At 42.0% G+C, this 27,955-nt stretch overlaps 1 protein-coding gene across 1 annotated transcript; it reads right to left on the reverse strand.

Moving 5' to 3' along the window:
* Positions 1-21,938: 21,938 nt before the first annotated feature.
* Positions 21,939-25,964, reverse strand: LOC135050684 (uncharacterized). Its single transcript, XM_063957094.1, has 3 exons — positions 24,076-25,964; positions 23,907-23,952; positions 21,939-22,372 (listed from the first exon to the last, which is right to left on the reverse strand). Exon 1 carries the CDS (start codon positions 25,335-25,337, stop codon positions 24,465-24,467), a length of 873 nt encoding a protein of 290 aa, XP_063813164.1. The 5' UTR covers positions 25,338-25,964; the 3' UTR covers positions 21,939-22,372; positions 23,907-23,952; positions 24,076-24,464.
* Between the last annotated feature and the right edge of the window lie 1,991 nt (positions 25,965-27,955).

Raw genomic sequence — 27,955 nt, forward strand, 5'->3', positions numbered from 1 at the left:
CTGGTGGACACTGTCAGCAAACTGCTAAACTAGTCTAAAAAAAAGCCACCACAGGTATACAAAGTAGATGGATGGATAGTATACTTAATGGATGACGAGTGACGACACAGAGGTAGGTACAGCAGTGGCCTACCGTACTGCTATATACAGTATACTGGACCTGGTGGACACTGTCAGCAAACTGCTAAACTAGTCTAAAAAAAAGCCACCACAGGTATACAATGTAGATGGATGGATAGTATACTTAATGGATGAAGAGTGACGACACAGAGGTAGGTACAGCAGTGGCCTACCGTACTGCTATATATAGTATACTGGACCTGGTGGACACTGTCAGCAAACTGCTAAACTAGTCTAAAAAAAAGCAACCACAGGTATACAATGTAGATGGATGGATAGTATACTTAATGGATGACGAGTGACGACACAGAGGTAGGTACAGCAGTGGCCTACCGTACTGCTATATACAGTATAATGGACCTGGTGGACACTGTCAGCAAACTGCTAAACTAGTCTAAAAAAAAGCCACCACAGGTATACAATGTAGATGGATGGATAGTATACTTAATGGATGACGAGTGACGACACAGAGGTAGGTACAGCAGTGGCCTACCGTACTGCTATATACAGTATAATGGACCTGGTGGACACTGTCAGCAAACTGCTAAACTAGTCTAAAAAAAAGCCACCACAGGTATACAATGTAGATGGATGGATAGTATACTTAATGGATGACGAGTGACGACACAGAGGTAGGTACAGCAGTGGCCTACTGTACTGCTATATACAGTATAATGGACCTGGTGGACACTGTCAGCAAACTGCTAAACTAGTCTAAAAAAAAGCCACCACAGGTATACAATGTAGATGGATGGATAGTATACTTAATGGATGACGAGTTACGACACAGAGGTAGGTACAGCAGTGGCCTTACCGTACTGCTATATACTGGACCTGGTGGACACTGTCAGCAAACTGCTAAACTAGTCTAAAAAAAAGCCACCACATGTATACAATGTAGATGGATGGATAGTATACTTAATGGATGACGAGTGACGACACAGAGGTAGGTACAACAGTGGCCTACCGTACTGCTATATACAGTATAATGGACCTGGTGGACACTGTCAGCAAACTGCTAAACTAGTCTAAAAAAAGCAACCACTGGTATACAATGTAGATGGATGGATAGTATACTTAATGGATGACGAGTGACGACACAGAGGTAGGTACAGCAGTGGCCTACCGTACTGCTATATATAGTATACTGGAACTGGTGGACACTGTCAGCAAACTGCTAAACTAGTCTAAAAAAAAGCCACCACAGGTATACAATGTAGATGGGTGGATAGTATACTTAATGGATGACGAGTGACGACACAGAGGTAGGTACAGCAGTGGCCTACCGTACTGCTATATACAGTATTATGGACCTGGTGGACACTGTCAGCAAACTACTAAACTAGTCTAAAAAAAAGCCACCACAGGGATACAATGTAGATGGATGGATAGTATACTTAATGGATGACGAGTGACGACACAGAGGTAGGTACAGCAGTGGCCTACCGTACTGCTATATACAGTATACTGGACCTGGTGGACACTGTCAGCAAACTGCTAAACTAGTCTAAAAAAAAGCCACCACAGGTATACAATGTAGATGGATGGATAGTATACTTAATGGATGACGAGTTACGACACAGAGGTAGGTACAGCAGTGGCCTTACCGTACTGCTATATACTGGACCTGGTGGACACTGTCAGCAAACTGCTAAACTAGTCTAAAAAAAAGCCACCACATGTATACAATGTAGATGGATGGATAGTATACTTAATGGATGACGAGTGACGACACAGAGGTAGGTACAACAGTGGCCTACCGTACTGCTATATACAGTATACTGGACCTGGTGGACACTGTCAGCAAACTGCTAAACTAGTCTAAAAAAAGGCACCACAGGTATACAATGTAGATGGATGGATAGTATATTTAATGGATGACGAGTGACGACACAGAGGTAGGTACAGCAGTGGCCTACCGTACTGCTATATTTAGTATACTGGACCTGGTGGACACTGTCAGCAAACTGCTAAACTAGTCTAAAAAAAATCCACCACAGGTATACAATGTAGATGGATGGATAGTATACTTAATGGATGACGAGTGACGACACAGAGGTAGGTACAGCAGTGGCCTACCGTACTGCTATATACAGTATAATGGACCTGGTGGACACTGTCAGCAAACTGCTAAACTAGTCTAAAAAAAATCCACCACAGGTATACAATGTAGATGGATGGATAGTATACTTAATGGATGACGAGTGACGACACAGAGGTAGGTACAGCAGTGGCCTACCGTACTGCTATATACAGTATACTCGACCTGGTGGACACTGTCAGCAAACTGCTAAACTAGTCTAAAAAAAAGCCACCACAGGTATACAATGTAGATGGATGGATGGATAGTATACTTGATGGATGACGAGTGACGACACAGAGGTAGGTACAGCAGTGGCCTACCGTACTGCTATATATAGTATACTGGACCTGGTGGACACTGTCAGCAAACTGCTAAACTAGTCTAAAAAAAAGCCACCACAGGTATACAATGTAGATGGATGGATAGTATACTTAATGGATGACGAGTGACGACACAGAGGTAGGTACAGCAGTGGCCTACCGTACTGCTATATACAGTATAATGGACCTGGTGGACACTGTCAGCAAACTGCTAAACTAGTCTAAAAAAAAGCCACCACAGGTATACAATGTAGATGGGTGGATAGTATACTTAATGGATGACGAGTGACGACACAGAGGTAGGTACAGCAGTGGCCTACCGTACTGCTATATACAGTATTATGGACCTGGTGGACACTGTCAGCAAACTACTAAACTAGTCTAAAAAAAAGCCACCACAGGGATACAATGTAGATGGATGGATAGTATACTTAATGGATGACGAGTGACGACACAGAGGTAGGTACAGCAGTGGCCTACCGTACTGCTATATACAGTATACTGGACCTGGTGGACACTGTCAGCAAACTGCTAAACTAGTCTAAAAAAAAGCCACCACAGGTATACAATGTAGATGGATGGATAGTATACTTAATGGATGACGAGTGACGACACAGAGGTAGGTACAGCAGTGGCCTACCGTACTGCTATATATAGTATACTGGAACTGGTGGACACTGTCAGCAAACTGCTAAACTAGTCTAAAAAAAAGCCACCACAGGTATACAATGTAGATGGGTGGATAGTATACTTAATGGATGACGAGTGACGACACAGAGGTAGGTACAGCAGTGGCCTACCGTACTGCTATATACAGTATTATGGACCTGGTGGACACTGTCAGCAAACTACTAAACTAGTCTAAAAAAAAGCCACCACAGGGATACAATGTAGATGGATGGATAGTATACTTAATGGATGACGAGTGACGACACAGAGGTAGGTACAGCAGTGGCCTACCGTACTGCTATATACAGTATACTGGACCTGGTGGACACTGTCAGCAAACTGCTAAACTAGTCTAAAAAAAAGCCACCACAGGTATACAATGTAGATGGATGGATAGTATACTTAATGGATGACGAGTTACGACACAGAGGTAGGTACAGCAGTGGCCTTACCGTACTGCTATATACTGGACCTGGTGGACACTGTCAGCAAACTGCTAAACTAGTCTAAAAAAAAGCCACCACATGTATACAATGTAGATGGATGGATAGTATACTTAATGGATGATGAGTGACGACACAGAGGTAGGTACAACAGTGGCCTACCGTACTGCTATATACAGTATACTGGACCTGGTGGACACTGTCAGCAAACTGCTAAACTAGTCTAAAAAAAGGCACCACAGGTATACAATGTAGATGGATGGATAGTATATTTAATGGATGACGAGTGACGACACAGAGGTAGGTACAGCAGTGGCCTACCGTACTGCTATATTTAGTATACTGGACCTGGTGGACACTGTCAGCAAACTGCTAAACTAGTCTAAAAAAAATCCACCACAGGTATACAATGTAGATGGATGGATAGTATACTTAATGGATGACGAGTGACGACACAGAGGTAGGTACAGCAGTGGCCTACCGTACTGCTATATACAGTATAATGGACCTGGTGGACACTGTCAGCAAACTGCTAAACTAGTCTAAAAAAAAGCCACCACAGGTATACAATGTAGATGGATGGATAGTATACTTAATGGATGACGAGTGACGACACAGAGGTAGGTACAGCAGTGGCCTACCGTACTGCTATATACAGTATACTCGACCTGGTGGACACTGTCAGCAAACTGCTAAACTAGTCTAAAAAAAAGCCACCACAGGTATACAATGTAGATGGATGGATGGATAGTATACTTGATGGATGACGAGTGACGACACAGAGGTAGGTACAGCAGTGGCCTACCGTACTGCTATATATAGTATACTGGACCTGGTGGACACTGTCAGCAAACTGCTAAACTAGTCTAAAAAAAAGCCACCACAGGTATACAATGTAGATGGATGGATAGTATACTTAATGGATGACGAGTGACGACACAGAGGTAGGTACAGCAGTGGCCTACCGTACTGCTATATACAGTATAATGGACCTGGTGGACACTGTCAGCAAACTGCTAAACTAGTCTAAAAAAAAGCCACCACAGGTATACAATGTAGATGGATGGATAGTATACTTAATGGATGACGAGTGACGACACAGAGGTAGGTACAGCAGTGGCCTACCGTACTGCTATATACAGTATAATGGACCTGGTGGACACTGTCAGCAAACTGCTAAACTAGTCTAAAAAAAAGCCACCACAGGTATACAATGTAGATGGATGGATAGTATACTTAATGGATGACGAGTGACGACACAGAGGTAGGTACAGCAGTGGCCTACTGTACTGCTATATACAGTATAATGGACCTGGTGGACACTGTCAGCAAACTGCTAAACTAGTCTAAAAAAAAGCCACCACAGGTATACAATGTAGATGGATGGATAGTATACTTAATGGATGACGAGTGACGACACAGAGGTAGGCACAGCAGTGGCCTACCGTACTGCTATATACAGTATAATGGACCTGGTGGACACTGTCAGCAAACTGCTAAACTAGTCTAAAAAAAAGCCACCACAGGTATACAATGTAGATGGATGGATAGTATACTTAATGGATGACGAGTGACGACACAGAGGTAGGTACAGCAGTGGCCTACCGTACTGCTATATACAGTATACTGGACCTGGTGGACACTGTAAGCAAACTGCTAAACTAGTCTAAAAAAAAGCCACCACAGGTATACAATGTAGATGGATGGATGGATAGTATACTTAATGGATGACGAGTGACGACACAGAGGTAGGTACAGCAGTGGCCTACCGTACTGCTATATATAGTATACTGGACCTGGTGGACACTGTCAGTAAACTGCTAAACTAGTCTAAAAAAAAGCCACCACAGGTATACAATGTAGATGGATGGATAGTATACTTAATGGATGACGAGTGACGACACAGAGGTAGGTATAGCAGTGGCCTACCGTACTGCTATATATAGTATACTGGACCTGGTGGACACTGTCAGTAAACTGCTAAACTAGTCTAAAAAAAAGCCACCACAGGTATACAATGTAGATGGATGGATAGTATACTTAATGGATGACGAGTGGCGACACAGAGGTAGGTACAGCAGTGGCCTTCCGTACTGCTATATACAGTATAATGGACCTGGTGGACACTGTCAGCAAACTGCTAAACTAGTCTAAAAAAAAAGCCACCACAGGTATACAATGTAGATGGATGGATTGTATACTTAATGGATGACGAGTGACGACACAGAGGTAGGTACAGCAGTGGCCTACCGTACTGCTATATACAGTATAATGGACCTGGTGGACACTGTCAGCAAACTGCTAAACTAGTCTAAAAAAAAGCCACCACAGGTATACAATGTAGATGGATGGATAGTATACTTAATGGATGACGAGTGACGACACAGTGGTAGGTACAGCAGTGGCCTTCCGTACTGCTATATACAGTATACTGGACCTGGTGGACACTGTCAGCAAACTGCTAAACTAGTCTAAAAAAAAGCCACCACAGGTATACAATGTAGTTGGATGGATGGATAGTATACTTAATGGATGACGAGTGACGACACAGAGGTAGGTACAGCAGTGGCCTACCGTACTGCTATATACAGTATACTGGACCTGGTGGACACTGTCAGCAAACTGCTAAACTAGTCTAAAAAAAAGGCACCACAGGTATACAATGTAGATGGATGGATAGTATACTTAATGGATGACGAGTGACGACACAGAGGTAGGTACAGCAGTGGCCTACCGTACTGCTATATACAGTATACTGGACCTTATGGACACTGTCAGCAAACTGCTAAACTAGTCTAAAAAAAAGGCACCACAGGTATACAATGTAGATGGATGGATAGTATACTTAATGGATGACGAGTGACGACACAGAGGTAGGTACAGCAGTGGCCTACCGTACTGCTATATACAGTATACTGGACCTGGTGGACACTGTCAGCAAACTGCTAAACTAGTCTAAAAAAGGCACCACAGGTATACAATGTAGATGGATGGATAGTATACTTAATGGATGACGAGTGACGACACAGAGGTAGGTACAGCAGTGGCCTACCGTACTGCTATATATAGTATAATGGACCTGGTGGACACTGTCAGCAAACTGCTAAACTAGTCTAAAAAAAAGCCACCACAGGTATACAATGTAGATGGATGGATAGTATACTTAATGGATGACGAGTGACGACACAGAGGTAGGTACAGCAGTGGCCTACCGTACTGCTATATACAGTATAATGGACCTGGTGGACACTGTCAGCAAACTGCTAAACTAGTCTAAAAAAAAGCCACCACAGGTATACAATGTAGATGGATGGATAGTATACTTAATGGATGACGAGTGACGTCACAGAGGTAGGTACAGCAGTGGCCTACCGTACTGCTATATACAGTATACTGGACCTGGTGGACACTGTCAGCAAACTGCTAAACTAGTCTAAAAAAAGCCACCACAGGTATACAATGTAGATGGATGGATGGATAGTATACTTAATGAATGACGAGTGACGACACAGAGGTAGGTATAGTAGTGGCCTACCGTACTGCTATATATAGTATACTGGACCTGGTGGACACTGTCAGTAAACTGCTAAACTAGTCTAAAAAAAAGCCACCACAGGTATACAATGTAGATGGATGGATAGTATACTTAATGGATGACGAGTGGCGACACAGAGGTAGGTACAGCAGTGGCCTTCCGTACTGCTATATACAGTATAATGGACCTGGTGGACACTGTCAGCAAACTGCTAAACTACTCTAAAAAAAAAGCCACCACAGGTATACAATGTAGATGGATGGATAGTATACTTAATGGATGACGAGTGACGACACAGAGGTAGGTACAGCAGTGGCCTACCATACTGCTATATACAGTATAATATACCTGGTGGACACTGTCAGCAAACTGCTAAACTAGTCTAAAAAAAAGCCACCACAGGTATACAATGTAGATGGATGGATAGTATACTTAATGGATGACGAGTGACGACACAGAGGTAGGTACAGCAGTGGCCTACCGTACTGCTTTATACAGTATACTGGACCTGGTGGACACTGTCAGCAAACTGCTAAACTAGTCTAAAAAAAAGCCACCACAGGTATACAATGTAGATGGATGGATGGATAGTATACTTAATGGATGACGAGTGACGACACAGAGGTAGGTACAGCAGTGGCCTACCGTACTGCTATATATAGTATACTGGACCTGGTGGACACTGTCAGCAAACTGCTAAACTAGTCTAAAAAAAAGGCACCACAGGTATACAATGTAGATGGATGGATAGTATACTTAATGGATGACGAGTGACGACACAGAGGTAGGTACAGCAGTGGCCTACCGTACTGCTATATACAGTATACTGGACCTGGTGGACACTGTCAGCAAACTGCTAAACTAGTCTAAAAAAAAGGCACCACAGGTATACAATGTAGATGGATGGATAGTATACTTAATGGATGACGAGTGACGACACAGAGGTAGGTACAGCAGTGGCCTACCGTACTGCTATATACAGTATACTGGACCTGGTGGACACTGTCAGCAAACTGCTAAACTAGTCTAAAAAAGGCACCACAGGTATACAATGTAGATGGATGGATAGTATACTTAATGGATGACGAGTGATGACACAGAGGTAGGTACAGCAGTGGCCTACCGTACTGCTATATATAGTATACTGGACCTGGTGGACACTGTCAGCAAACTGCTAAACTAGTCTAAAAAAAAGCCACCACAGGTATACAATGTAGATGGATGGATAGTATACTTAATGGATGACGAGTGACGACACAGAGGTAGGTACAGCAGTGGCCTACCGTACTGCTATATACAGTATAATGGACCTGGTGGACACTGTCAGCAAACTGCTAAACTAGTCTAAAAAAAAGCCACCACAGGTATACAATGTAGATGGATGGATAGTATACTTAATGGATGACGAGTGACGACACAGAGGTAGGTACAGCAGTGGCCTACCGTACTGCTATATACAGTATAATGGACCTGGTGGACACTGTCAGCAAACTGCTAAACTAGTCTAAAAAAAGCCACCACAGGTATACAATGTAGATGGATGGATGGATAGTATACTTAATGGATGACGAGTGACGACACAGAGGTAGGTATAGCAGTGGCCTACCGTACTGCTATATATAGTATACTGGACCTGGTGGACACTGTCAGTAAACTGCTAAACTAGTCTAAAAAAAAGCCACCACAGGTATACAATGTAGATGGATGGATAGTATACTTAATGGATGACGAGTGGCGACACAGAGGTAGGTACAGCAGTGGCCTTCCGTACTGCTATATACAGTATAATGGACCTGGTGGACACTGTCAGCAAACTGCTAAACTAGTCTAAAAAAAAAGCCACCACAGGTATACAATGTAGATGGATGGATTGTATACTTAATGGATGACGAGTGACGACACAGAGGTAGGTACAGCAGTGGCCTACCGTACTGCTATATACAGTATAATGGACCTGGTGGACACTGTCAGCAAACTGCTAAACTAGTCTAAAAAAAAGCCACCACAGGTATACAATGTAGATGGATGGATAGTATACTTAATGGATGACGAGTGACGACACAGTGGTAGGTACAGCAGTGGCCTTCCGTACTGCTATATACAGTATACTGGACCTGGTGGACACTGTCAGCAAACTGCTAAACTAGTCTAAAAAAAAGCCACCACAGGTATACAATGTAGTTGGATGGATGGATAGTATACTTAATGGATGACGAGTGACGACACAGAGGTAGGTACAGCAGTGGCCTACCGTACTGCTATATACAGTATACTGGACCTGGTGGACACTGTCAGCAAACTGCTAAACTAGTCTAAAAAAAAGGCACCACAGGTATACAATGTAGATGGATGGATAGTATACTTAATGGATGACGAGTGACGACACAGAGGTAGGTACAGCAGTGGCCTACCGTACTGCTATATACAGTATACTGGACCTTATGGACACTGTCAGCAAACTGCTAAACTAGTCTAAAAAAAAGGCACCACAGGTATACAATGTAGATGGATGGATAGTATACTTAATGGATGACGAGTGACGACACAGAGGTAGGTACAGCAGTGGCCTACCGTACTGCTATATACAGTATACTGGACCTGGTGGACACTGTCAGCAAACTGCTAAACTAGTCTAAAAAAGGCACCACAGGTATACAATGTAGATGGATGGATAGTATACTTAATGGATGACGAGTGACGACACAGAGGTAGGTACAGCAGTGGCCTACCGTACTGCTATATATAGTATAATGGACCTGGTGGACACTGTCAGCAAACTGCTAAACTAGTCTAAAAAAAAGCCACCACAGGTATACAATGTAGATGGATGGATAGTATACTTAATGGATGACGAGTGACGACACAGAGGTAGGTACAGCAGTGGCCTACCGTACTGCTATATACAGTATAATGGACCTGGTGGACACTGTCAGCAAACTGCTAAACTAGTCTAAAAAAAAGCCACCACAGGTATACAATGTAGATGGATGGATAGTATACTTAATGGATGACGAGTGACGTCACAGAGGTAGGTACAGCAGTGGCCTACCGTACTGCTATATACAGTATACTGGACCTGGTGGACACTGTCAGCAAACTGCTAAACTAGTCTAAAAAAAGCCACCACAGGTATACAATGTAGATGGATGGATGGATAGTATACTTAATGAATGACGAGTGACGACACAGAGGTAGGTATAGTAGTGGCCTACCGTACTGCTATATATAGTATACTGGACCTGGTGGACACTGTCAGTAAACTGCTAAACTAGTCTAAAAAAAAGCCACCACAGGTATACAATGTAGATGGATGGATAGTATACTTAATGGATGACGAGTGGCGACACAGAGGTAGGTACAGCAGTGGCCTTCCGTACTGCTATATACAGTATAATGGACCTGGTGGACACTGTCAGCAAACTGCTAAACTACTCTAAAAAAAAAGCCACCACAGGTATACAATGTAGATGGATGGATAGTATACTTAATGGATGACGAGTGACGACACAGAGGTAGGTACAGCAGTGGCCTACCATACTGCTATATACAGTATAATATACCTGGTGGACACTGTCAGCAAACTGCTAAACTAGTCTAAAAAAAAGCCACCACAGGTATACAATGTAGATGGATGGATAGTATACTTAATGGATGACGAGTGACGACACAGAGGTAGGTACAGCAGTGGCCTACCGTACTGCTATATATAGTATACTGGACCTGGTGGACACTGTCAGCAAACTGCTAAACTAGTCTAAAAAAAAGCCACCACAGGTATACAATGTAGATGGATGGATGGATAGTATACTTAATGGATGACGAGTGACGGCACAGAGGTAGGTACAGCAGTGGCCTACCGTACTGCTATATACAGTATAATGGACCTGGTGGACACTGTCAGCAAACTGCTAAACTAGTCTAAAAAAAAGCCACCACAGGTATACAATGTAGATGGATGGATAGTATACTTAATGGATGACGAGTGACGACACAGAGGTAGGTACAGCAGTGGCCTACCGTACTGCTTTATACAGTATACTGGACCTGGTGGACACTGTCAGCAAACTGCTAAACTAGTCTAAAAAAAGCCACCACAGGTATACAATGTAGATGGATGGATAGTATACTTAATGGATGACGAGTGACGGCACAGAGGTAGGTATAGCAGTGGCCTACCGTACTGCTATATATAGTATACTGGACCTGGTGGACACTGTCAGTAAACTGCTAAACTAGTCTAAAAAAAAGCCACCACAGGTATACAATGTAGATGGATGGATAGTATACTTAATGGATGACGAGTGGCGACACAGAGGTAGGTACAGCAGTGGCCTTCCGTACTGCTATATACAGTATAATGGACCTGGTGGACACTGTCAGCAAACTGCTAAACTAGTTTAAAAAAAAAGTAACCACAGGTATACAATGTAGATGGATGGATAGTATACTTAATGGATGACGAGTGACGACACAGAGGTAGGTACAGCAGTGGCCTACCGTACTGCTATATACAGTATACTGGACCTGGTGGACACTGTCAGCAAACTGCTAAACTAGTCTAAAAAAGGCACCACAGGTATACAATGTAGATGGATGGATAGTATACTTAATGGATGACGAGTGACGACACAGAGGTAGGTACAGCAGTGGCCTACCGTACTGCTATATATAGTATAATGGACCTGGTGGACACTGTCAGCAAACTGCTAAACTAGTCTAAAAAAAAGCCACCACAGGTATACAATGTAGATGGATGGATAGTATACTTAATGGATGACGAGTGACGACACAGAGGTAGGTACAGCAGTGGCCTACCGTACTGCTATATATAGTATAATGGACCTGGTGGACACTGTCAGTAAACTGCTAAACTAGTCTAAAAAAAAGGCACCACAGGTATACAATGTAGATGGATGGATAGTATACTTAATGGATGACGAGTGACGACACAGAGGTAGGTACAGCAGTGGCCTACCGTACTGCTATATACAGTATACTGGACCTTATGGACACTGTCAGCAAACTGCTAAACTAGTCTAAAAAAAAGGCACCACAGGTATACAATGTAGATGGATGGATAGTATACTTAATGGATGACGAGTGACGACACAGAGGTAGGTACAGCAGTGGCCTACCGTACTGCTATATACAGTATACTGGACCTGGTGGACACTGTCAGCAAACTGCTAAAATAGTCTAAAAAAGGCACCACAGGTATACAATGTAGATGGATGGATAGTATACTTAATGGATGACGAGTGACGACACAGAGGTAGGTACAGCAGTGGCCTACCGTACTGCTATATATAGTATAATGGACCTGGTGGACACTGTCAGCAAACTGCTAAACTAGTCTAAAAAAAAGCCACCACAGGTATACAATGTAGATGGATGGATAGTATACTTAATGGATGACGAGTGACGACACAGAGGTAGGTACAGCAGTGGCCTACCGTACTGCTATATACAGTATAATGGACCTGGTGGACACTGTCAGCAAACTGCTAAACTAGTCTAAAAAAAAGCCACCACAGGTATACAATGTAGATGGATGGATAGTATACTTAATGGATGACGAGTGACGTCACAGAGGTAGGTACAGCAGTGGCCTACCGTACTGCTATATACAGTATACTGGACCTGGTGGACACTGTCAGCAAACAGCTAAACTAGTCTAAAAAAAGCCACCACAGGTATACAATGTAGATGGATGGATAGATAGTATACTTAATGAATGACGAGTGACGACACAGAGGTAGGTATAGTAGTGGCCTACCGTACTGCTATATATAGTATACTGGACCTGGTGGACACTGTCAGTAAACTGCTAAACTAGTCTAAAAAAAAGCCACCACAGGTATACAATGTAGATGGATGGATAGTATACTTAATGGATGACGAGTGGCGACACAGAGGTAGGTACAGCAGTGGCCTTCCGTACTGCTATATACAGTATAATGGACCTGGTGGACACTGTCAGCAAACTGCTAAACTAGTCTAAAAAAAAAGCCACCACAGGTATACAATGTAGATGGATGGATAGTATACTTAATGGATGACGAGTGACGACACAGAGGTAGGTACAGCAGTGGCCTACCATACTGCTATATACAGTATAATATACCTGGTGGACACTGTCAGCAAACTGCTAAACTAGTCTAAAAAAAAGCCACCACAGGTATACAATGTAGATGGATGGATAGTATACTTAATGGATGACGAGTGACGACACAGAGGTAGGTACAGCAGTGGCCTACCGTACTGCTATATATAGTATACTGGACCTGGTGGACACTGTCAGCAAACTGCTAAACTAGTCAAAAAAAAGCCACCACAGGTATACAATGTAGATGGATGGATAGTATACTTAATGGATGACGAGTGACGGCACAGAGGTAGGTACAGCAGTGGCCTACCGTACTGCTATATACAGTATAATGGACCTGGTGGACACTGTCAGCAAACTGCTAAACTAGTCTAAAAAAAAGCCACCACAGGTATACAATGTAGATGGATGGATAGTATACTTAATGGATGACGAGTGACGACACAGAGGTAGGTACAGCAGTGGCCTACCGTACTGCTTTATACAGTATACTGGACCTGGTGGACACTATCAGCAAACTGCTAAACTAGTCTAAAAAAAGCCACCACAGGTATACAATGTAGATGGATGGATAGTATACTTAATGGATGACGAGTGACGGCACAGAGGTAGGTATAGCAGTGGCCTACCGTACTGCTATATATAGTATACTGGACCTGGTGGACACTGTCAGTAAACTGCTAAACTAGTCTAAAAAAAAGCCACCACAGGTATACAATGTAGATGGATGGATAGTATACTTAATGGATGACGAGTGGCGACACAGAGGTAGGTACAGCAGTGGCCTTCCGTACTGCTATATACAGTATAATGGACCTGGTGGACACTGTCAGCAAACTGCTAAACTAGTCTAAAAAAAAAGTAACCACAGGTATACAATGTAGATGGATGGATAGTATACTTAATGGATGACGAGTGACGACACAGAGGTAGGTACAGCAGTGGCCTACCGTACTGCTATATATAGTATACTGGACCTGGTGGACACTGTCAGCAAACTGCTAAACTAGTCTAAAAAAAAGCCACCACAGGAATACATTGTAGATGGATGAATAGTATACTTAATGGATGACGAGTGACGACACAGAGGTAGGTACAGCAGTGGCCTACCGTACTGCTATATACAGTATACTGGACCTGGTGGACACTGTCAACAAACTGCTAAACTAGTCTAAAAAAAAGCCACCACAGGTATACAATGTAGATGGATGGATAGTATACTTAATGGATGACGAGTGACGACACAGAGGTAGGTACAGCAGTGGCCTACCGTACTGCTATATACAGTATACTGGACCTGGTGGACACTGTCAGCAAACTGCTAAACTAGTTTAAAAAAAAGCCACCACAGGTATACAATGTAGATGGATGGATAGTATACTTAATGGATGACGAGTGACGACACACAGAGGTAGGTACAGCAGTGGCCTACCGTACTGCTATATATAGTACACTGGACCTGGTGGACACTGTCAGCAAACTGCTAAACTAGTCTGAAAAAAAGCCACCACAGGTATACAATGTAGATGGATGGATAGTATACTAAATGGATGACGAGTGACGACACAGAGGTAGGTACAGCAGTGGCCTACCGTACTGCTATATACAGTATAATGGACCTGGTGGACACTGTCAGCAAACTGCTAAACTAGTCAAAAAAAAAGCCACCACAGGTATACAATGTAGATGGATGGATAGTATACTTAATGGATGACGAGTGACGACACAGAGGTAGGTACAGCAGTGGCCTACCGTACTGCTATATACAGTATAATGGACCTGGTGGACACTGTCAGCAAACTGCTAAACTAGTCAAAAAAATAGCCACCACAGGTATACAATGTAGATGGATGGATAGTATACTTAATGGATGAAGAGTGACGACACAGAGGTAGGTACAGCAGTGGCCTACCGTACTGCTATATACAGTATACTGGACCTGGTGGACACTGTCAGCAAACTGCTAAACTAGTCTAAAAAAAAGCCACCACAGGTATACAATGTAGATGGATGGATAGTATACTTAATGGATGACGAGTGACGACACAGAGGTAGGTACAGCAGTGGCCTACCGTACTGCTATATACAGTATAATGGACCTGGTGGACACTGTCAGCAAACTGCTAAACTAGTCTAAAAAAAAGCCACCACAGGTATACAATGTAGATGGATGGATAGTATACTTAATGGATGACGAGTGACGACACAGAGGTAGGTACAGCAGTGGACTACTGTACTGCTATATACAGTATAATGGACCTGGTGGACACTGTCAGCAAACTGCTAAACTAGTCTAAAAAAAAGCCACCACAGGTATACAATGTAGATGGATGGATAGTATACTTAATGGATGACGAGTGACGACACAGAGGTAGGTACAGCAGTGGCCTACCGTACTGCTATATACAGTATAATGGACCTGGTGGACACTGTCAGCAAACTGCTAATATAGTCTAAAAAAAAGCCACCACAGGTATACAATGTAGATGGATGGATAGTATACTTAATGGATGACGAGTGATGACACAGAGGTAGGTACAGCAGTGGCCTACCGTACTGCTATATACAGTATACTGGACCTGGTGGACACTGTCAGCAAACTGCTAAACTAGTCTAAAAAAAGGCACCACAGGTATACAATGTAGATGGATGGATAGTATACTTAATGGATGACGAGTGACGACACAGAGGTAGGTACAGCAGTGGCCTACCGTACTGCTATATACAGTATAATGGACCTGGTGGACACTGTCAGCAAACTGCTAAACTAGTCTAAAAAAAAGCCACCATAGGTATACAATGTAGATGGATGGATAGTATACTTAATGGATGACGAGTGACGACACAGAGGTAGGTACAGCAGTGGCCTACCATACTGCTATATACAGTATAATGGACCTGGTGGACACTGTCAGCAAACTGCTAAACTAGTCTAAAAAAAAGCCACCACAGGTATACAATGTAGATGGATGGATAGTATACTTAATGGATGACGAGTGACGACACAGAGGTAGGTACAGCAGTGGCCTACCGTACTGCTATATACTGGACCTGGTGGACACTGTCAGCAAACTGCTAAACTAGTCTAAAAAAAAGGCACCACAGGTATACAATGTAGATGGATGGATAGTATACTTAATGGATGACGAGTGACGACACAGAGGTAGGTACAGCAGTGGCCTACCGTACTGCTATATACAGTATACTGGACCTGGTGGACACTGTCAGCAAACTGCTAAACTAGTCTAAAAAAAGGCACCACAGGAGTGTTTTTCAGGCAGACAAACGTATACTGGTGGTCACTGTCAGCAAAACTCTGCACTGTACTCCTGCTATAGCTGCTCCCCAGTCCCCACAATTAAGCAGTGTGAGCACTCAGCACAGATATATCATGCAGCACACTGAGCACAGATATGGTATGGAGCATTTTTTTCAGGCAGAGAACGGATAAAAAACTGGTGGTCACTATCAGCAAAACTCTGCATTGTACTCTTCCTAACAGCTGCTCCCCAATCCTCCCCACAATTATAGTAATAAACAAGCAATCAGATCAACTGTCTTCTACTAGTATTAGTATATAAACGGAGAGGACGCCAGCCACGTCCTCTCCCTATCATCTCAATGCACGTGTGAAAATGGCGGAGACGCGCGGCTGCTTATATAGAATCCGAATCTCCCGAGAATCCGACAGCGGGATGATGACGTTCGGGCGCGCTCGGGTTAACCGAGCCATACGGGAGAATCCGAGTATGGCTCGGACCCATGTAAAAAGGGTGAAGTTCGGGGGGGTTCGGTTTCTCGGAAACCGAACCCGCTCATCACTAATACTATGGGATCAAAATGACCCCAAAATTCTATGATTTAAGCTGTTTTTGAGGGGTTTTTGTAAAAAAACCACCCGAATCCAAAACACACCCGAATCCGACAAAACATTTTCAGGGAGGTTTTGCCAAAACGGGTCCGAATCCAAAACACGGCCGCGTAAACCGAATCCAAAACCAAAACACCAAAAGCGAAAAATTTCCGGTGAACATCACTAATTTTAACATATTAGTTGCACCTTTAAAAGCCTCCGCGTGCCACTGTTTTTTCCTCGCAAGTTTTGTGTGTGTATATATACAGATAGTTGGTGGTCGGCACTCACTACGGGGGTCATTCCGAGTTGATCGCTAGCTGAAATTGCAGCGATGAGGCAAAAAATCGGCATGTATGCGGCGGCATGTATGCGGCGCAATGTGCACGCGCGACGTACTTTCAGCACGGCCAATGTAGTTTCACACAAGGTCTAGCAATGCCTTTCAGTCGCACAGGCTGCCGCAGAGTGATTGACATGAAGTGGGCGTTTCTGGGTGGCCACTGACCGTTTTCAGGAAGTGTGCAGAAAAACGCAGGCATGTCAGGAAAAACGCTGGCGTGGCTGGGAGAACGCAGGGTGTGTTTGTGACATCAAATACGGAGCTGAAAGGTCTGAAGTGATCTCAAGCGCTGAGTAGGTTTTGAGCTGCTCTAAAACTGCACAATTTTTTTCTGTAGCCATTCTGCAATGAAAGCGTTCGCACTATTGCCAGATGTCAGCGAGGTCCCAGGCTTACAGATTGTTAGGTTTAATAAACCTCTGTCAGCCCTCACTGTACACTCTATTTAATCAAATTCCCTGTATTATTTCGTTTGCATTAACTGCTAATATATGGTGCTAGGTACGCCCAGTAGGCGGGGCTAGTCACATACAGTAGGCGGGGCTAGGTACCAGTAGGCGGGCTAGTCACGCCCAGTAGGTGGGGCTATGCACGCAACTCCAGTCGTGCACCCCCTAATAAAATGTGCTGCGCACGCCTATGCCGCCTACACCGTTACCCTATTAATACATACCCATGGTTATCTTTTCTCCCTACTTTAACCCCCTGTTACTGGTGCTGAGCACTCCTGAACGTTAGTTCACCCCACTTTGCACTCTGCTATTATCATTAACTAAAGTTTTTCTGAACACCCATGAACCTCCCATCACCCCACTTTACACTCTGCGATTATCAGTAACGTAATTTATCAAGACGATGACAGGTCCAAAGAAACCGGGCATCAGTTAACAGAAGGTCAATCGCAAGTCACTGTAAATCAATCCTGTTAACTCTCAGCCATATCAAAACGACACTAATATAACACCCAGCAAAATATTTTTTTCCTTTGATTATTTCCATATATTAGCAAAATCTATATCTTACACAGATACAGTAGACAATCGATGTTCACCTAGTCCACAAGATACATTTTTCACCACTTTACCCATTTCTCTATCGTGTATTTTATCTTCCTTTCTGTTTTAAATCCAGCTATCCATTTATCACTATACCTTGCCACCTAAAACATCACCTGTTAATACAGAGTATTCGACCTGCATCACTCCCCATGGAACTACAGGTGCAAAAATGCTGTAACAACCTTTCCTAACACTCTATCTACATCCTTACACCTATCCAAACTTTCCCCTATATGCACTTAACAACCCTCCATCCAATGGTCACCAGCACCCCGCTATCCCTAGCCATCTAGTACCCCTAGACGCTGCTGTCCAGACCAGACCGCCACCCGCTAATCTAGCCGTGGCTCCCGGCAGCATTTCCCGTGGCACTACAGGTACCAAAATGCCACCAACACCTTCAACAACACTCTAGCTACACCCGTCCACCTAGCCAAAGTTTTCCCTATTACCACTTAAGCATCACTCCACCTAATGTTCCCCCATTCCCTGCTATACCAAGCTGTCTACCCCTAGATGCTAACAACTAGAAAGTCACCCTCCAATACAGCTGTGTCTGCCACCAGCATTTCCATGTGGACTATGGTATAACAAATCCCATTATTTTGTTCTCCAGGTTCCAGAGTAAACCTTTTTTTTTCAAAAACATAAGGACAGTATTCAATGCAATTAAAAAAGCACTTAGGCCTCTTTATCATATAAGTTCATTTAAAGTTTGTTACTGGCGTCAAAGTGTCTGATATAAATCATCCGTATTGTCAATGAACCCTGTGACTCCTTCAAAACTTAAAGGTCACAAGGTTATTTTATGTAAAGGTAACTATCACAAGGTTATTTAATTTAAATACTGTAGAAGCACAATAATTGGCCAGAATAAAAAAAAAAAAAAACCCTCCCATCTTAAAGTTTATAAAACCCTTCGCCACCAAACCATCACCCACATCTATTGTATTTAAGATTTTGGAATATTTAAATATTTCAGGTTATCTACAATGGCTAATCAAGCGGACTGTATCCTGGTTCCTTCTCATAGAGGAATGCTCTTAAATGTTGACGGATACCTTCTCGCAAAGAATAAGCAGCGTCTTGATGTAGTGTACTGGCACTGCACAGAGCGCAAGACAAGCTATTGTCCTTGTTTTGCGAAGACCACCATTGTTAATGGACAGCACCAATTGAATATCCATGGAGACCATAACCATCCTCCTCGACCATAAAAAAACGGTTATCAACATCGCGAAAGCGTCTATTGAAGAATGTGCAAAGCAAAGTAATGTTCCCCCTGCACAAATCATCCAACAGGTAACGTCTCAGATGCCATCGACAAGTGCGACATATCTGCCAAACAGGGATGCCCTCCGTCAAATGGTCAAATTGGCAAGGCGAGATGATTTCCCTGTTGAGCCCAGTACCTTGGAGAAGATAGATGTCCCTCCAAATCTAGCCTTTATAAATGGCGTGGAATTTCTAGTGAAGGACAGTGTTTTTCATAATGAAATAACATTGCTATTTACGACAGAGGAGAATGTTAAAAAGCTGTATGAGGCCTCATACTGGGTGATGGATGGAACATTCAAGACTTGTCCCACCCTATTTCGACAGATATATTCCATTCACGCTCAGGTTGGCACTGAAGACCAAACACAGCATTTTTTGCCTCTAGTCTACTCATTGTTAAGTAGTAAGACTGAGGACTGCTATGTCCGCCTCCTGGAAGATTTGCAGGAATATGCTGGACAATTTAATTTAGATTTTGCACCTATGTATATTCTAACAGACTTTGAAAACTCTGCTATCCAAGCATCCAAACGTGTTTTCCCGTCCAGCACTCACAAATGTTGTTTATTCCATTTCGAACAAAATATTTGGTGCAATATACAATCATCAGGACTTGCCACCCAATATGGCAAAGATATGGAATTTTCAATGCTATTGAGGCACCTGCAAGCCCTTGCATTTCTCCCATCTGGAGATATTCCTGCAACATTTGAAGAATTGAAAGATAAAATGCCGCACCAGTCGTAAATTACTTTGAGGAGACCTATGTATTAGGTCGTATTAGAACAGGCCAAAGTCAGACCAGATCTCCCCCACTATTTCCACCAAATATTTGGTCAGAACATGAAAATATCCTTGTAGGCGTTCCAGGAACCCAGAACAAGTTGGAAGGATGGCATAAAAGATGGAATACCATCCTTGGCGAAAATAAATTAGGAGTTTATCGTGTTATTGAATGTTTTCACAAAGAACAGCAGGTAACAACTATACTCCTAGAAAAAGTAAATGCCAATGACCTGAGAACCCCAACGAAGCGCAAGATAAAAACCAGGGAAGAAGCTATCCAGCGATGTGTTGACCAGCTAGGAATTGTCCCAGTATGGATTATCTCCGGGTCATAGCTTTCCATCTACGTTTAGACTGAGTTCTTATTTCCTTCCTCGTTTATAATAGTTATACTTCCTTCCAAAAAGTTCAGTTACGTTTTATTTTGCAAGGTTACAGGTATGTTGGATTCAACAGTTGCTTGCCATGTCCACCTTGTCCATTGTCTCACTTCTCCACCCTTTCCATTTTGTTCAGACTATACCCTTTAGTATTATAATGCAATTATCAATTGGAATCAGATTTGTTAAGTATGTCTACTACATCTACATATGTGGTGATATGCTTAATATAAAAAAAGAAATTATATATATATCTCTCTAATATAATGTTCAGCATCTATTAAAATGGAGGAATTCTATAATCCCTATTTAACCATGCAGACAGTATACCTCCTTGTTGTCCAATCTGCGATTCGACCCCAGTTACCATGTTAATATTTTTATTTTTTTCTTACATTAACTGAAGTCCTGATTGTGCAACATTATATTTATTACTTGATAGTGTCTGAGTATGCCATTGGATACAGAATAGGTCCACAACTGTAGTCTTAAAAAATTACCAACAGATTCAAATCTCCCAGCAAACTTCTACATTTCACTGTTATATTCATTACTCAATGGTACATTTAAATCAATTCTTAACTGATAGCGGATATTTTGCTGATGTTACCTTTTTTTTTGCTCTTGAAGACAGGATTTAATTTGCCAAGTTATACAGCAATATTATTTCGAAAGAAAAACTTTACTGTATATAGCTTTATTAACATTATTTATCCCATGTATATTCCACATAATAGTAATATTTATATATAATAGAAATATAATGATACAGTCATCTCGCAGTGATATGAAAAAAATATATTTTAATAAGTATTAATTTTTTTTAATTTTGTTTAAAAATAAAATATTTACATTCCATGAAATTTTTTTTAAAATAATTAATGATATAATAATTTTATATATCCACAGTTTGAAAGAATACAGAAATCAAGGAAGTTCAACAAGGAAACTTCAAAGATATGTCTATCTACAGAGGAATGATTACTTGAAAATGTACTCAAACATACATATAACTTTTATATACACATTTTCATGCAATATCAATGCACCAACAACTGTTAACATATCATGTTACGTGTGATATTTATACGTGGACTTCAGTAATGCATTTTTAGTACATAATGTTTTCCGTTATGAAAGATCTATAGTTGTTGGATCCTGAACTGTATAAGTAGTCCATATTATTTTTCATACGTCTAAGTTTCAATGTATACAACTGCATAAACAATAAAAATTTACAAACATTTCAACTGTATTTTCCGCACAGTACTTTCAAAATAATCAACAAAAGATAATATGAATGTTTAGCATAAATGATTTTTATTTCAACATATATCCATTGAGCCCGTGCAGTTTGTTCTGTGCAGAGGTACATCCACAAGTGTCAATGATGTTATTCTGAATGAAAAGCCAAAATACCAAAAATTAAATCAATAAAAAATAATAATGATTTCATTAAATATTTTCAATATTTTGAAAATAAGTTTAAACCTAATGCTATATATATATAACATTCAATACACTATAACATTCAAATATATATCTGATTATTATGGGCTACTAAACATGAAAAGTATTTAGTAGATACAAAAATAAATATGAAGAAAATCTCAATGCATACATAATCATTTTAAAATAAATGTATTCCTTTTAATAAATCACAGTATAATGTCAATAGTCGTAAAAAATGGTAATATTATTTAATAAATATATTATATATATTTTATTTAAAAAAATGTTTTATAAAAATATATAACTAGTACATCCAGAATATATATTAAAATAGTAGGCCTGATTAAATACATTTTTCTATAGTGTGATGCTATAACATGACCCACTAATGTAGACATGCAAATGCACATTTTGTTTTAAATACGGACAATGCATATTATTTCAATGCTTAATATATTTTGTATTCATTTAACAATGTCTGCAGCTCTGCAGACACAGTAGTGTTATGTCTATCATTTAACAATTAGCATAATCTCATGTCACTACATATCACATCCTAAAATATTTCTTATTATACGGTTATAATTATTCATATTGTGCACTTGTTTGGAGTAAAGCACACACACATGTACTGATTTTTAAATTTTCCTGCTATCCCCTAAAAATTTTCAGAATAAATATTCAGAGTATATTGAAAATTAAATCTCAAAAGACAGATTCAGGACATACATGAATAGTTTAATATTTTTGATGTTTTTACATGAACATATTAACATTCAATTCTGATTTTTTGGTATAAAATGTTACGAAGCTACATATATAAAATGCAAAAATGAGAGGGACTCGATGGTTATAGGAGAAAAGATTATATCAGGATAAAGGACAAATGCATAGTCCAATTGACAACATACCTGGTACATATATGATTTATAATCTGTGAACAAAGACTGTGTGGGTAACACACCCATCACAACCCTAGGGATGGGCCAGCAGCACAGACTATATCATGACATGCATGATATGTTGGGGGAACACAGGTCTGCATATGACAGTGGCAGTGACATGATGTTAAGAGGGTGATGTAGGTTGCAGGAAGCCACACACTGACAGACTGAGAGTTCTATACTGGAGAAGAGCATGGTCACTTGGTGGACCATAAAGGGGTCCACAAACTACACAGACTGGGAAAGGGAAGCAATATATGCTTATATAATAGATCCTCAAACAGCTTAAATAAATTAAAAACTATACTAATCATTTAATAGTCATCACGTAGCGATTAATGTGTATTCAGGTGTTATTTCATATTTGTCAATGTTTAAGTTTTAATGTTATTTAAAAATCCCTATTTTATTTACTAATAGTAGGATACTGCATGTATACAATTTAATCATCATATGAAATTATCCCATAATAACATTACTATACACTTCACATGTCCCTCATCAATAATTAGAACCAAAAATTAAGCTATACTTACCGTCCACTCTGCTGCTTTCATGCTATGTTCAAGACTGTCTTTGGTCCTATGGGTTTAAAAAAGTATATTTTAAATATATTATTATTTTATTATAGATATTTAAAAAAAAATATTGTAATTATATTTGTAAGGTGTGGGTGTATTGTATTTCTTGAATTATATTGCTTACAAATTTTTAATATCCACTAGGGGTACATTCATTTCCATTAGGGTTACATTCATGTATCTTCTTGATCGGGGTCAGGATCAGGGGGATGTGTATAGTTTCTCCATCTGTCATATGCTTCTTGAATCCTATCCAACAGTTCAAAGTCAAATGGGGGTGTTCTGAAAGGTTCAAAAGCATCAGTCTGAGTTGATGTTTCTTGCACATGTTCTGGTGTGGTCGTAGTGTTGTCTTGAGCTGATCCTCTGCCAGATTCAGCCATTTGATGAAGGTTAGTGGCAATCAGTGCTGTGTTCACATTTGCTTGTTGCTGCCAGCTAAGGAGGTGCAGTAATCCCAAATGAAACTGACCCAACAGCGTATTCCACTGAGCCTGTCTTTTGGATAAATAGTCAATACTTTGCCCAATTGTGATCATCAACTGGGCATGTACACGCTTGAATCTGGTCCATTCTCTGTGACAGTCTTGAATAAAGTTCACCCATCCTCAGTGACACTGTTTGAACTTCATGGGTAATTATTGAAAATGTATGTTCCATATATTCCCTATCTGTTAATGTTTGTTCAGATGCAGCGGTTTGTTGAATCACAGGTCCAATGGATTGAATATTTTCTCCATGTGTGTCATGATGGGCCTGGTCTTCATGTGCTGGTGTGACAATATCACTATCTTCTATGCTCAGTGTTATGAAATGGTCGGCAATATGCAAATCTCCAGCAGGCATGGCAATCTCGGCTTCTCCAGCACACGTTGCAATTTCAGACTCTCCAGCAGGCCTGGCAATCTTGGACTCTCCAGCACACATTGCAATGTCGGACTCTCCAGCACGCGTTGCAATGTCGGACTGTCCAGCATGCATTGCAATGTCGGATTCTCCAGCACGCATTGCAATGTCGGACTCTCCAGCAGGCCTGGCAATCTCGGACTCTCCAGCACGCGTAGCAATGTCGGACTCTCCAGCAGGCCTGGCAATCTCGGACTCTCCAGCCTGCATTGCAATGTCGGACTCTCCAGCAGGCCTGGCTATCTCGGACTCTCCAGCACGCGTTGCAATGTCGGACTCTCCAGCACGCATTGCAATGTCGGACTCTCCAGTAGGCCTACCAATATCGGACTCTTCAGCAGGCATGGAAATCGTGGACTCTTCAAGAGGCATGGCAATATCGGTCTCTTCAGCTGGCATGTAAATATCAGACTCTTCAACAGGCCTGTGAATACCGGACTCTCCTGCATTCATAGGAATATCGGACTCTCCCGCAGGCATGGCAATATTGATGTCTCCCGCAGGCCCTTCAGCTTGTGTACTTTGTGTTTCATCGCCCTTGCCAGGAGAGAAAAGTATTTGTCTCTTTTTTGGGGTAAAACTTCACTCAAGGTGGATTGTCCTTTCTTATGGGGTGTTTTTCTCTTGTGTTGAGTATCACCTTTCTGCACCTTCTCCCTCATGGATGAACTTTCTTCCTCAACCAACAGGAAGTACTCCTTTGTTTTCTTTTCCCACTCCATCAATTTTTTATTTTTTGAATTAATCTTCAGTTGAGTCATCCGTCTGCAATCTCTAAGTCTTTTCTTGCAGCTTTCTAAGCTCCTATAATTTCCTCCAGCATCCTTCACAGCTTTGACAATCTGTTCCCAAGTTGAATTCTTGAGCTGGACATTTGTTGCCTGTGGCCCAAATAGAAGAGAACTGTGCATAATTACTGAATTGATGAGTGCAAGACTTTCTTCTTCGCTGAAGTTAGGAGCTCAGACGCTAGGTCCCTCATCTGGGTCTTCTTCTTCCTGTGGATTTTGATCCTGTGTTTCTGAGCCTTCAACTGGCTGTGATGAAGCCATTGCCTGTTGTTCTTTACTGGCAGTGGAACGGCAGCACTCTTTGGACATTCCTGAAAAACACTATTAACAGTTACAGTATTAATTATATTAAGTGAATTAAGTTAATTTCTAATAATTTTAAATTAAAACATTGTATGCACACTGACACATTAATAAAGTAAAAACAATTAGAATAATTAAAATTAATAAAATCTAATTTAAAATATAAATATATATATTTTTTCGTACGTACGTGTGTGTGTGTGTGTGTGTGTGTGTATATATATATATATATATATATATATAGGGCCAGATTAACAATGGGGCCCCCATTGAAAATAGGCCCACAGGACCCCAAACCGGCTGGCCAAAGTTCTGACCACGGAACTCTGAAACTCTGCCGGCTCAGTCCTGAATGATCCTGAGGCTCCGCCCCTGGACCCCTCCATAGCCACGCCCTCTGGCCTATCTAAAATTATTGATGCCTCACAGTTAATCCCAGGTTGGCCCCCTGCTCTGTAACTCCTCCCACTATCGGGGGCATGGCCAAGACAGGGTCGGGCTGGTGACTGACAAGCTGTATACTCACTATTTCAGCTGCTGAGGCTGTGCCGCGCCCTGCTCTGCCCTGCTGTAACACTGAGGAGATTCCTGATCAGTGCAGGAACTCCTCAGCAGTGTCTGCTGTGCTCCTATTGGCTGAGTGACACATCACTTACAGACACTCAGCCAATCAGAGCACAGACACCCCCCACCCCCACACACCAACCACTACACGAGCAGCAGGCTGAAGAATGATATTGCAGGAGCTCAACACAGGAAAGATGGTTAGTCACCTGTCAGTGTGTCACACACACACACACACACACACACACACACACACACACACACACACACACACACACACACGTGTATAGTACTGTACAGGATGGTATCAGGATCCCGGCGTTTGGGATGTCAGCAGTCAGAATACCGACAGCAGCATCCCTACCTGACACCTGGAAGGTAAGTATACTAACCCTCATCTACTACCCCCCCAACCCTCCTTTCCCGCAGCCTGACCCTAACCCTCCCCGGTGTTGCCTATACCTAACCCCTACCACATACCCGCGGCGTAGCCTAAAGCTTACCCTCCAAATCCCCCCCCCCCCTCTGCAGCCTAGCCCTAACCTTCCCGGTGGTGCCTAACACCACCCTGCCCTGCAGCCTAACTCTCCCCCCACAGCCTAAACCTCCCCCGCAGCCTAAACCTAACCCCCCCTGCCCGTAGCCTAAAGCTAACCCTCCCACCCGCAGCCTAACCCACCCCGGTGGTGCCTAACACCCCCCTCCCTGCAGGCTAACTCTCCCCCTGCAGTCTAAACCTAAATCCGCTCCCCTCCCGTGGCCTGACACTAAAGAGCCTTGCCATACTTACGTTCGGGGAGCCGGCAGTCGGGTTTGAAGCGCCACCATGTCGGCATCCTGTCACCAGCATTCCGACCAATGTAGGGAATCTGACATCAACATTCCAATTGCCAACTTCCCGAACGCCGGTATGCTGACTGCGTCCCATGCATGTATACTATGTATATATATATATATATTCTATGTATACTATGTGTATGTATTAGTGATGTGCACCGGACATTTTTCGGGTTTTGTGTTTTGGTTTTGGATTCGGTTCCGCGGCCGTGTTTTGGATTCGGACGCGTTTTGGCAAAACCTCCCTGAAAATTTTTTGTCGGATTCGGGTGTGTTTTGGATTCGGTTTTTTTTTTACAAAAAACCCTAAAAAACAGCTTAAATCATAGAATTTGGGGGTAATTTTGATCCCATAGTATTATTAACCTCAATGACCATAATTTACACTCATTTTCAGTCTATTCTGAACACCTCACACCTCACAATATTATTTTTAGTCCTAAAATTTGCACCGAGGTCGCTGGATGGCTAAGCTAAGCGACACACGTGGCCGACACAAACACCTGGCCCATCTAGGAGTGGCACTGCAGTGTCAGGCAGGATGGCACTTCAAAAAAATAGTCCCCAAACAGCACATGATGCAAAGAAAAAAAGAGGCGCACC

Source organism: Pseudophryne corroboree, chromosome 2 (genome assembly GCF_028390025.1).
Source record: "Pseudophryne corroboree isolate aPseCor3 chromosome 2, aPseCor3.hap2, whole genome shotgun sequence".
Lineage (NCBI taxonomy): Eukaryota > Metazoa > Chordata > Amphibia > Anura > Myobatrachidae > Pseudophryne > Pseudophryne corroboree.